The sequence below is a fragment of the Merops nubicus genome, unplaced genomic scaffold, assembly GCF_000691845.1.
Source record: "Merops nubicus isolate BGI_N331 unplaced genomic scaffold, ASM69184v1 scaffold19462, whole genome shotgun sequence".
NCBI classification, from domain to species: Eukaryota; Metazoa; Chordata; class Aves; order Coraciiformes; family Meropidae; genus Merops; species Merops nubicus.
The window spans coordinates 206,779-219,059 of NW_008595902.1; the positions used below are offsets into that span (position 1 = coordinate 206,779).

At 45.9% G+C, this 12,281-nt stretch overlaps 1 protein-coding gene across 1 annotated transcript in view; it reads right to left on the reverse strand.

Annotated features, from left to right (window-relative positions):
• Nucleotides 1-2,059: 2,059 nt before the first annotated feature.
• Nucleotides 2,060-12,281, reverse strand: part of DUSP10 (dual specificity phosphatase 10) — a 24,653-nt gene continuing 14,431 nt past the window's right edge. Inside the window, exons 2-3 of the mRNA XM_008936226.1 lie at nt 6,773-7,150; nt 2,060-3,347 (exon numbers count right to left, since the gene is read on the reverse strand). Coding sequence (XP_008934474.1) covers nt 3,082-3,347; nt 6,773-7,150 — 644 coding nt within the window. The 3' untranslated portion in view covers nt 2,060-3,081. The remainder of the gene's footprint in view (nt 3,348-6,772; nt 7,151-12,281) is intronic.

Sequence of the window (12,281 nt, forward strand, 5' to 3'; positions counted from 1 at the left end):
CTCCAGTCCCCTCTAAAGGGACAGGTTTGCACAAAGGAAAGGTTTGATCCACCCCATACTGACAGACCCACAGCAAAGTCCGCTCACAACTTCATGACACCCCACCTCACCATTTCCAAGTTCATCATGCTGGAGAGCAAAATCAGGCACCACTTCTCACCGTGGTGAGCACAAAGGCAGACAGTTTTTTAATCACGTAGCAAGCCCTCCAAACTCCATGTTTACACATGGAGCTCAGCCTTCCCAAGGCAAACCCATTGGACCACTCACTGCCAGCAGCCAACTCAGGACTGTGAGAGCTACTCTTTGGCTCAAATAAAAACCAAACACAAGAACTTACGTGACTGCAAACTTGATCCTTACCCAAGGCAGCACGTGGTGGCTGAGGCTGAACCAGAGAGGATGCTGTGAGTCACATCGGTGTGGCAGGTCCTTCCTCCCACTGGAGATACTCGCATCAGGCCATTTACCATGGGACCAAGAAAAGAGTAGTAACAGGGAAGAGTGATTTTATATCAAGTTCTTCTTCCCCTCACACTTAGGAGAGCTATGTCCCAGGTAGGAAGCTCACACATTCTCCTTGCTGAATTGCCCATTTCCCTGGCAGAGCACCAGCTCTAGGAAACAGCTCCTACTGCCACAAAGCCAGGCTACAAGGAGCAACTTCTCAGCCAGCCCTCAGCCCTGCTGCAGCTGCTTTTGCTTCTCTGGCAAGAAACAAAGAGGTTTTCTGCCCTCCTCTCTGCTATCAAACAACCTGCACTTGCACTTCATGGAGAACAGCTGGAAGAGGTTTGGCCCAAATGCAAGCAAAGGGGGGAGGGAGGGAAGGACACCATCTTTGCTAAGGGACCTCCTTCCTCCTGGAGCAAAAAGGCTCCCGACCAGCAAACAGTAACTTCTCCGTCCAGCCCCTCTCTCCTTAGCCCCAAGAGTGGTCACAGTCTGAGAGGTTTTGTGACCTGGGCAACACTCAATTCCAAGAACACCTCAGCGAAAGGAACAATACTGATCATAGAAAAGAACTAAAAAAAAAAAAACAATTCCAGTAGAAAAATAATTTAATAAAGGGATAAGTTTCAAGAAAATATCTGTATAGTAACAACATTTTTAAGTAAATGTCCACAAAAATATACATGTCTAATGTGATTATACATAAGTTTTCTGACAGGTCCTGTTTTAAACTTGGTTCAGTCCATCTAGGTTTTCATCTAGGAAGAAACCTTCACTGCTATCATACTTCCTGGGATATATCAGTTTGCACAACAGAATCATACAAGAAATGTTTCCTAATTCATTTTAGGGTCATACAAACAAACTTTAAGAGTTGGTAACAGTCCAGAAAAGAGTGGGTTATATTATATAATTAAAAAAGTAAATACAAACGAAGCGAGCAAAAGTCAGCTGCCTAAGGGACACTGTCAGGCAGAAACATCAGCCCTACAATACACACCACACTTAACACTGACACAGCTGGAAAAGGAGGGGGATGAAGATGAGCAAGAGAGGGGAAAATCCCAGGAAGATGATTCCCAGGGATTGTGGAAGTGCTGAAGGAGGGGACTATTGAGAAGCCAGGAAAAAGCACACACACAAGACCAATGTATTTCTAGAAACTGGACAATTTTTAACAGAAGATAAGTTAATTGCAGGAAGATGAAAAGGAATCAGTGGAGAATGTTTATTTCTTATTTTTCCAAAAGCCTACTGAGCTGTAGAAATAACACGTTTGACCCAAAGAGCCCTCACTAATAGTGCTAATTCAGCTGAACAGCTCCAAAAACTGATGTACTTTGAGAAGAGAGAAATCCAGTTACAGAAATTGAAGGATGCAATAGTACAGTAGAAAATAAAACATATTCCACCAGCAGAGGACAGGAACAAAACACTGAAGAGGAGATGCCAAACAAGAGCTATCAGTTTTGTCAAAGGAAGATGTATGCTGCAACAAAAAACAAAAAACAAAACAAAAAAAAAAAAAAAAACAACAAAAAGAACAGAACAAAAACCCAGCCCATAGAAAGAAAATGGAAAATTGCCAAAGAAATAAAAGGACACATTTTCCAAAAGATTTTCTGGTTTATAATCAAATTTTTTTTTTACATAGACAACTGAAACACACCAATATTTTGTGCGAAAAATAATTTTAAATAAACTTTGCTCGTTCTCGATTTTTGTACATTCTGATATACATATGTAACAAGGTTTATGGCACTGTAACCAGGATCAAAATCATATAAAGGAACAAAATAATTTCTCTCATTTATCCTTCCTGAACCAAGCCGGCTGCCACTGCACTATTAGCCTTTAAAAATTACTACCTTTTATTAGTGGGCAGCCAACTTTAATCAGTTTAAACACTCAAAACAACCCCCAAATTATTATTGCACAAGAAGCCAGTGAAGGCATATGGCATAGAATGATCAAAGTTCCTTACTGTTAAAACCTTACACCCCAAAATAGAAAAATAGAACCGGAACATGAAACACGCCAAATAAACTTTTTTGTTGTTGTCTTCTTTCATTTGAGTCAGGAGTGTGAAAAGTGCCTTGCAGACTTTTAAGCTGCTCCAATTTCCTTTGCATTGGTGAGCATTTTGCTACGTTATCTTTAGCAAAGCCTTTGCAGAACGAAGGCCCTTATGTTCCAGGGAGGTTTTTTTTCTGCTTTGTTTTGGCTGTTTGTGTTTCGTCTTCAACTTAGGTTTCTTCAGTCTATGAACCTGCACAGACTACTTAGCCATAAACTCTACGAGTAGCTGGAGAGGAGGAGGGAAAGAAAAAAAAAAGAAGCTCAATATTTCTTCTTGTTTTGATTTTCAAAAGTACTCCTTTTGCTCTGAAGCCTCCCTGCTCTGCCTGTGTCTGGGAAGGAAATCACAACAGCATCCCAAACATGGCGAAGTTCTTGGATCTTTTAAAAACCTTTCCTTACAAAAAAAGGTTTTTATTCACAAAAAGCTTGCCACAAAACCCCCCCTTGAAAGCTAAAATGAAAAACCCACAACCCACCCATCACTGCCCCAAATCAGGTGAAGAACAGGTTAACCCCTTCATTGACCACCTCCTCACAGCTCCGCCATCACACGACAGTCTCTACGCCGATGAGCTTTGGTGTGAGGATTCGTGGTGTAACGCCATTGTTTAGATCCTCTTCGAACTCCAGTAACTGCCCCATAAAGTTAAGGTTGGGGGAAATGATTGGTCGTTTGCCTTTTACAAATTTATAGGCATCCGTCATGGTCATGCGCGTGTGCTTCATTAAGTACGCGATTACTATGGTGGCGGATCGGGAGACGCCAGCCTGGCAGTGGATGAGGAGGCCTTTTCCACACTGATGAGCTTCCTCTGGAAGTGAGAAAGACAGAAGAAAGTAAGATTTTTGCCAGTTTGTAAGTTAGAAGTTCAGTGGAATTAAGAGTTAACGTGAAAGGTCCCTTTTCTTTTTTATTTTTTCATTACAAGCACAGCAGCATCTCCTCCCCTTCCCCTCCAGTCCACCTTCCTTCAGGTGTTAGGAATTTGGTTTCAGAGTTACCAAATGTGAAACACGGGCCTGTCTAACACTGAAACCCCTCACATTCACTTTTACTTCTTTATTAGACAAACTGCACACTGAGAGGCACCACTGCACTGCCAAGGAACATTTATTTAGGAGGTCAAGGCCCATGACAAGGCAGCTCAGGCTCCATCTCCACTTCCATCACACCACCACTATGCTCTGTTGGCATCTCAACCTCCCTGTCTTTCAAAGCAGGACATCACCTTTTCAAAAAATTATTTTCAGATTCAATTCATAACTATACATCTTTTTCAAAGCCCTGTTCTTTGAGGCTGTTACAAAGCTGCTCATGAAATGAGCTTCAACAGGGCACTCTGCTGTGATGCCTTTGCAAAAGCAGGAGCTGGATCCAGTTTATACCTCAGCAAGACTTAAGAGCTGGTAAATTACCTCAAATTCCAATTCCTACATACAAGCTCTGTTGTGTTTTGACTTAGTCACCTTCAGTGGTGTGAAAAGGGATTTGCCTCTCGACAATTTTAGCAAAGCATGGCATTCCACTGAACACTACCCCTCCAGGGCTTCCCTGGGAGCAGTGGGGAAAGAACAAGGTGAGGAGGGAGGGAAATGACAACACAAATAAACACGTGCTCCACCAAAATACATCATGTAGAGGGTGCAACCTGGGCAGGACTTAGGGAGAACAAACTCTCTGGAACCATATGCTAACAGGACATGAGAAAGAAGAGTCACTACCATACCATCCTCATCTCCCACAGCTTGCTTCTAAAAACAGGAGATAAAACTTTCAAGATGTGATGCTTCAATCTACTTCTTTTGTTTTAATCCATGGGAGAAACACAAATTTAGTTTGCAAGTTTTGGCACAAGTCCAGCCCCACCAAGGGTAGGGTTCATCCTACCCAACATGTTCAACCTGTATTGTGAAAGCATAAAAGAAGCCAACTTCCCTCTAGATATTTTTGCCAGTTAGTATTTCAGCAAGCTGAAACTCTCAAATGCATTTTGACACACTTTCCCAGAGAGTTTCTGATGATTTCACTTCCTATGGCTTTAGTCTTAGCTAAACCTAGGTTTGGTTGTGGTTTTTTTTTCATATTTAAAGACACACAGACCAATGATTTGCTTTTTAAACATTTCCAAATCTTCTGAACTGTAATTTAAAGTTTACCCTGAGGAAAGGAAAACTTTGACTAGTTACTTCCCCAGCTGGCTAAATTTGCAATGGAGAAAAACTCTCAATGGAGAAATACTTGTTTATTAAAAACAAAGACCCTCAAGCTCTAATTATTGAAAAGAAAATGTGTTTTGAAACACTTTCTAAACCTTTGCAGAGCAAGGCTGCTTTCTCTGCCCTTGTTAAGGTCATAAGTCAAACACTATCTTTTGGAGGTTTTGAGAGCTCTAATCCAGCTCATGGGGATGCTGGGAGCAGAAATCTCCCTCCTACTCCCAAAGGACCTCAACAGAGCTTTGCAGTTTCTTTACGTAAGCTTCACCTTACTGCATCTCCCCCATCTTGCTGAACACAAAGTTTAAGGTTTTACTGGATTTCTTGGCCCAGCTTTTCCTCCTAAAGGATCAAAGCAAGGTTCCCTACCCCTGCCCTCAAAGAAGACTTCCCTACGCCCCAAAAAACGGTGTTCAGCTTTCCATACATATAGTAATCAGCATTTTGGAGAGCTGACAGCTCAACTGGTAGAGTCAGGGTTGGGTTAGGACCCCTAGGGAAAAATTTGGTTTCAGGTAGAGATTCTTTGGTCCTCCACATTGCAGAGGACAAGCCCAAGGGCTCCTGGTAGAAGCCCTCAGTGGCAAGACACAAGCTTTAATGCTGCAGTCCACCTGAACTGCAGTGTGAGCAGTGATCTGCCTGTTCACCTTCACTACAGTCGCATGGCCGCAGACTGCCTGCACCAGCAGAGGATGACCCCCTGCCCACCAAAACAGCTGGACCAGGCTGACCAGCTGTCTCCTTCAGAGCAGTGAGCCCCTGCCCAAGAACACAGCAGGGCAGATGGGCTCAGAAGAATATGCTGAGCTTGGGCCACTGTCCTGGGTCTGTTTTGGGCCTGTCCCAAAAACTGGGACCCAATCCCTGCTGAGCCCAGAGCACCTCCATATAGCCAGCACAAGCAGGCTTGAGTTTCAGGAGCTGTGTACCCACACCCTGACTCAAGGGCCATAAGTATTGGTCGTTGGAGGGCAGGGAGGAAGACAGCTCTGAAACAACTTCAGCACGGGGTCAGCTAAAGACCTAAGCTGTGACAGAGCACAGAAGCACACTTCCTTCGTCTAGTCCTCCACCATCCAATCTGAAGTATTGGTGAAGAGGTTAGCCCAGCCTCAGCACAAGAAAATAAAATTATGTCAGTGGTACCCCCAGCATATTTTAGGACACCTCTCAGGACAGGTACGTGTGGTGGGGAGGCACAAGTGGACATTCACTGTGCTGCAAAAACTGTGTCCACGAAAACATACAAAAGGACAGGGGAAAGTCCTCAGTTTTCAGTATCACATGCTGATGTCCTCACTGACCAGTTTTGCTTAAAGAGGCCATTTGGCTTTAGCCTAGGTGACCAACCAGAGCTGAACACCTCCCTAAGCTTGGCTGAGTGTTTTGCTGCATGGATCACAGCAAGGTTCAGAGCAAGGTGGGTAATGTTGCTGGGTTGTTTCCTCAGCACCCTCCCCAAAAAGCTGCATGTCTGTGGTGATTTCTCTCACACAGCCTACAAGGTTGAGAGACTTATTAATAAACGTTTTCATCACAATCCACTCATCCATTCATCCACACATACACTCTGAAGTTATAAATCTAATGTTAGAACAAGCAAGGTGTTAAAAGTTTGTCAGTTTTCTCATTAAATTAAGTTAAGACAGACTCAGCCATCATTAATAATAGTTACTATGAAAAACTTGCTGGAAGCCACCGTGGAAACTAAGAACAAAGAAATCAAGAAGAGGGGATGACAAAAGTCTCAATTTTCTGGGGCTTCCTGAATTTGGAAGGCTGGAGGTGGGCATCACTATCAATGGATAAAAACTGGACCCTCAGGCTACTTCACTGGATATGCCAGAGATCAGAACAAGTAGAAAAATGAGATGCTCAACATTTCTGACAACCTAAACAAAAGTAAATATGGCCTTATGTGGCCTCCAGGGGAGTTAGTGAAGGGCAAAATTCACTCTATGTTCTTACAACGGGTAAAAAAAACACAACAGAAGTATTTCCAGCCAAGGGTAATTACCAATGAACTCAAAAGCCTCTTCAAAATACTGCCTGAGATTCTGCTTGTTGCTGTCGGTGGCTGGGAGCCGCTTGTAGTTGAACATGCCCTTCTCATAATGGTACAGGGGCAGGTGGGTGGTCACGTTGATGACGTAGCCTATGTTCATCCTCTGCATTTTCTCCAAGTCCTGAGCATCGTGCTCGTTTCCGAGGAAGAGAAAGGGCAGGATGGGGGTGAGCTCAGCATTCTCGATGTCCGGCGTGGTGGGGATGGACTGAGGTAGCGTGAGGGGCACGGCAGAGGCGCCGCCCCCTCCTCCCCCCTCCGGGCACTCCTGCAGCTGGAGGGAGTTATCGCAGAGGTTTTCGTGGTTCTGCTTGAAACCACTGAGTCCTCCTGGGAAGAGAGACCAAGCAGAAATTTTGGTTAGAGACCCTGAGGTTGGCAACGCTTTGGAACAGCCTTTCTTCAGAGCACTCACTGAAGCCACCAGAACTAGTGCTGGCTCTATTGTCCCCACCACCACCGTCATGGCGACTGATGCTGGGCATTGCCACCAATGGCAAGGGTGGCATGAATCAGTGGCACACGTTATCCTCCCCTCCACAAGGCTGACGGTGCCAAGGAACGGGCTCACAAACAACTGCTTGTGAAACAGTGTTCCAGGGCTGCCTCACCTACAGGTCCTGGGAGGAAGCAAGTGGGGGGAACAAACAAAAGACATTTTTCCCCCAAGAAGGAAAGAAAACATCCCCAAAACTTCAAGCAAATGGGCTAGCAGCACACCAAAACAGTGCAGCGAGCCAGCTGGGACAGTCTTTAGCTTTACCTATCCACAGTGCTTTGCCTGCAGGACATCCCCCCATCCAACACCGCAGAGGAGGTACAGCTCATCGCTCCACTCTGAGGAGCCATCAAACAAAAGAAAGCCACTCCTCGTAACCTAACAGTGACTGAGGTGCTCACTGAACGTGTGGCAAACAGCTCCCCTTTTTCTGCCCCGGTTGCCTGAAAATATCTAGGAAGAGTTATTTTTAGGACATTAATATGGCTTGGGAAATGGATCTGAGGGGGAAGGGCAAAGTCACTCTTTTGGCTTGTGCCTCTCCTGGTTCTATTGTGCATTTTGCCGGCTTTTCCAAGCAGCATTTTCCCTTGATTTTTTTTTTTCCCCAGGAGCAGGGTGGCTCGGCAGAAGTGGGGCGAGCAAAGCAGACCTTCTTTCTACACCTCATTCGGCAATGACATCAGCCCCAGGCTCCCCACCTGCCCGGTCTCCATAGCGATTACACAAAGCACACAATGACATCAGCTGGCATGACATCAGCTCTTTGAGCGCAAACAATGCGAGAAGAACTACTCTGTGCGAGGCCTTTGGTAGGAGGCGGCGCTCCTGGGGGCCGCTGATGTAATGCTAACAGGTGGCCCCTCCGAAAGAAAGAGGCAGAAAGGGGACAAATGCAGCCACACGTCCCCCCCGCCTCGCCCTCCAAAGTGCACGGTTGTGCTCCACCGGGGTACTTGGAGTCCTGCACGCCTCGAGACGGGCCAAGTGTTCAGATCCAACTGCACGCCAAAAAAAACCCTACCAAGCAACCCAAGATGGGGGAGAGTTACACTAAAGTTACTAGAAAGAGCTACACTAGCCAAAACAAATGCTGAACGTCACCATCCTAATAATGTTATTTTTCTTAAAGAAGAAGAAAAGGTTATTTGTCTGTTCCACACTGTTTCACAGTGATCTAGCAAAGGAAGATTTTAAAACAGAGCAAAACACACTGTCACACAGGCTGCAGATTAGACACAGCAAAGGGAGGGCTTTGATGCCTGTGCCTTGGGTGCTGCAGCTGCAGATGTCCACATACCTGTGCACACAGTGGGACCCACCGGTGGGACTCACCCAGGGACCCTCTCAATCTCTGTGCAGTACTACTTGAGCACAAGGCATCCAGACTAGGTTAGAATCATCTGAGCCCCCCTAATACAAGTGCCCTTTTTAATATTCAGACTTCTGTCTTTCACGTGCTGCTAGTAACTCATTTTCCCAGATACTCTGTTTTGTGGACAATTCAGGAGGATTTCCCCTGCCTCAAAACCATGCTTGTCTTCAGCTCTTTCTGCGGTGTACAGGACACAGAGTAAACAGATCTGCCTTGAAGATCTCTACTTGCATTAGTAGTTGTAACAATAGAGGAGCAGGGTGGAAAGAAAAGTAGGGATGAAACCCTGAGTTCAACCCCCAGCTGCACCACCTGGCCTTGACAGGGTCTGAAGAGTTTTCTCAGTCCACTCAAGAAAATAAACAGGACTGTGGTCCCCAAGCTGAAGATGTTTGAAGTCCCATCCAAGCCAACAACCCCAGCCTACAGTCTGAGCTAAAGGCTGAGCTCTAACCCACATTCCTGTCTTTCTGCATAGGCAAGCACGCCATTCAGCTTAAATACTGCTGTTTGAACAGCCGCCAGAGCATGCTGCGACTCCCAAGAAAAGGCCTGAAAAAGAAGTTGCTTTAGTGACTCCAGAGCCAACACTTATTTTCCACCTCTCCTTCTGGGCGTAAGCAGCCATAGGCAGAGGTAAGATCCCATCACTTTGTCACTCAGGTGCAGACACACTGATGGTGAAGACACCATCCTGCTTCACCAGCCACCTTGTAAAATACAACAGAGTTGGGGATGTAGAGCAGGCTCTTTCCTTGCCACCTATGCCCTCTGTGTAGCCTCTGCCTGCCCTGCTGGCCAGAAGACACTGTTACTCCTGTTACCAACTCTTCCTCAGTGTGAGCTTTGGTCCAGCAGATGACAACAGGAAGAGGACAAGACACCAATACATTGGGCAGTGCTCCTGTTATCACTGTACTCAGAATTGATCAAGAGGTGCATGGCAACTCCCAGCACTCCAGCAGGAACATCAGGCTGAAGGATGGGAAGGCAACCCCATATACACACCACATGGAAGATGTAGAAACACAGAGTAGCCAAATGTGCAACAACTTCACCCAGTTTCTTTCCTAACCTTCTTGAGTGAAGAAGTCACCTTTCCTAATGCCTGTCCACATCTCCCATCTCCTTGTTCTCCTCCATCATGTGGATAAAGAGTTAAAAAGTCAGTTCAAGCAATATTCAAAGGTCCATACCCAAACAACTCCTCAGATCAAGCAACCCTGAAACAACAAGATACTGTGGAGAGGATTACTAACCTGAACTGGCTCACACGTGAGCAAGGGAGGACTGCACAGGAACACTGGTACCCAGAAAGGATGCAGCAACATGCAGTCATGGAAGGAAGCTGGACTCTAAAACCAACGGTAGGAGCTTAGCTTGGATCTGCCCTGACATACAAGCCATGCAGCTCCCAAAACAGGATCCAGACACCTCATGAGTTCTGCTCCCTTAATCCAGCCTTGCCACGCTCATCAGACAAGATCTTTGTTCCCAGCTGATTTATGAGGCCCTAGTGTAATTTAGGTGGAGCTCATGCACACATATTGTTCAGGTTTTTCTAAAGTTTAATGAGGCTACTTCCCAAAAAAGGTCCAAGCAAAGTTCACTATGACCAGTCAGAAAGAGTTAAAGAGGGATGGACTTTCCACATGAAGGCAAATACAAGGTATTCAGGTGCACCTGCTATTTCAGCATTTAAAGTCTTTGTGCAATTGGGGAGTGGAGATGGGAGAGAAGAGGCTGTATCTGGAGAGGAGGTCAACACACAGGTACTGCAAGCTTGGTCTAAGAACTGATTCACTAAATTCAGCAAGGACCATGACATATCACTTGTACCGACAGCAACTCCAGATCATGAGGAAGCTCTATACATGGATGCAGAGTCTCCATTCATGGTTGCAACAGAAGCTATTTTGTGGTTGAAGCTGCTCAAGCCTTCCCAAACTTGGGGCACGAATAAAGCATTAGAAAGTAACAGGGTGCACGGAGAAGCACAGCCTGGCAGAAGCCTCACACTGGCACAAAAGCAAGCTCCATTTCAAAAGCAGCTTTTCAGCTGCTGTTTGCAATATGCAAAAAGCCTTCATCATATACAGGCAGCCTAAGGAGAGGCAATATAATATATCCACCAGGAAAGACCATCACGCATGCCCAACAGAGCAGTGTGAACCACAGCTATGAAGCCTAGACTCAGCTGTGTAGTCACTTTCAGTGACAACCCAAAAAGTCATCAGCTGCATAAACCACCAATGTTCACCTCTACAGAATGTCACACTCGTAACTCATCTCTTCTAGCTTTAAGCATACCACATATCTTTAATAATCAAGTACGGTGAAGAGCCTGAACTGGCTAGCCAGTTTGACACAGCCCACGCACGGATGTGAAGAACATCCCAAGTGCTTTTGTGCACACCCTGCTCCAAAACAGCTGCCAGGCAGGCTTGCAGCAGGGCTGAACATACCCAGATCCAAATGAAGAGGGACATGCAAAGATGCCCAGCACACAGGGGAACCCAGTGTATTTCTTCCATAAGGAAATAAACCAATGCAGCAAGACCCTTCATGGCAGATGGCCTTGCCTGCTATCCAGTGGAACACAACAGAAGACCAAGGGCTTTTGCTCACCACTGATGCAAGAGCCAGATATTTTCACAGTTATCAGCACATAACATCTTCCAGTATCCTGCTCTGCCAGAACAGTTAGTGAGTGACAACAGCCTTTGGATTGTCTGAGACCTTAAAACTTCTATCTAGGAAGTTTCAAGTCAGCACTGTACATGCTCCAGCTACTCACACATGTTTGTTCAAGTTGTTTGCAGCCATCTGCCCATAAACATCTCACTTAATGCTCCTCAAAAATCCCTCACTGAACAGCACCTGAGCAGCAGCTGCACATAGGCTTCCCAGCTGCAAAGCCACCCAGGAGCCCGGGGCTTGCACCAGCACTGAGGCCAGGTGAGCAGCTGGACAGGAGCCAGAACAGCTCTGAGCAAACAGAAAGTGACAAGCAGCTTAGTGCTGCATAAAAATCATGCCAAACATGGTGCCTGTCACTTGCTACCAGAAGAGGGTAAATATGATACAAAAGAGGCACAGAAGGGATGGCAGGAACTAGGCAACCACCTTTTACATGGGACTATGACCTTGCAATAGAAACAATCCTCTTCAAAGAAAGCAAGAAATAAACCACACACCTTCCTTGCACACGTTTTATACAAGTGGAATTTTTGGGCTGGGTTGTTTTTCGGTTTTGTTTGTTTGTTTTGTTTTAAGAGAAGACAGATTATCAAAGTAAAAGCACAGGAATACCTGCCCTCCTTTGTGTCTTCTTTGGTACCTCTTCCAACCATCACTGCTGCTCTATGACCACGTAACAATATGCAAACTAGGATGTGGGTTTACAACGCGTTTTGCAACGTTTCCTATCTGGAAGCGGGCTCTTACCCCACAGCAGTGGGACCAAGCAGCCCCGTTCCCTCTCCAGCGAGGGAGCTTCTGGAGAGGCAGTTCCCAGGAAGTGTCCTCACCATCAGGCAGCAGCTCTGCATGACCCCACTGGCGGGGCCGTGCTGCGCTCCGAGCGC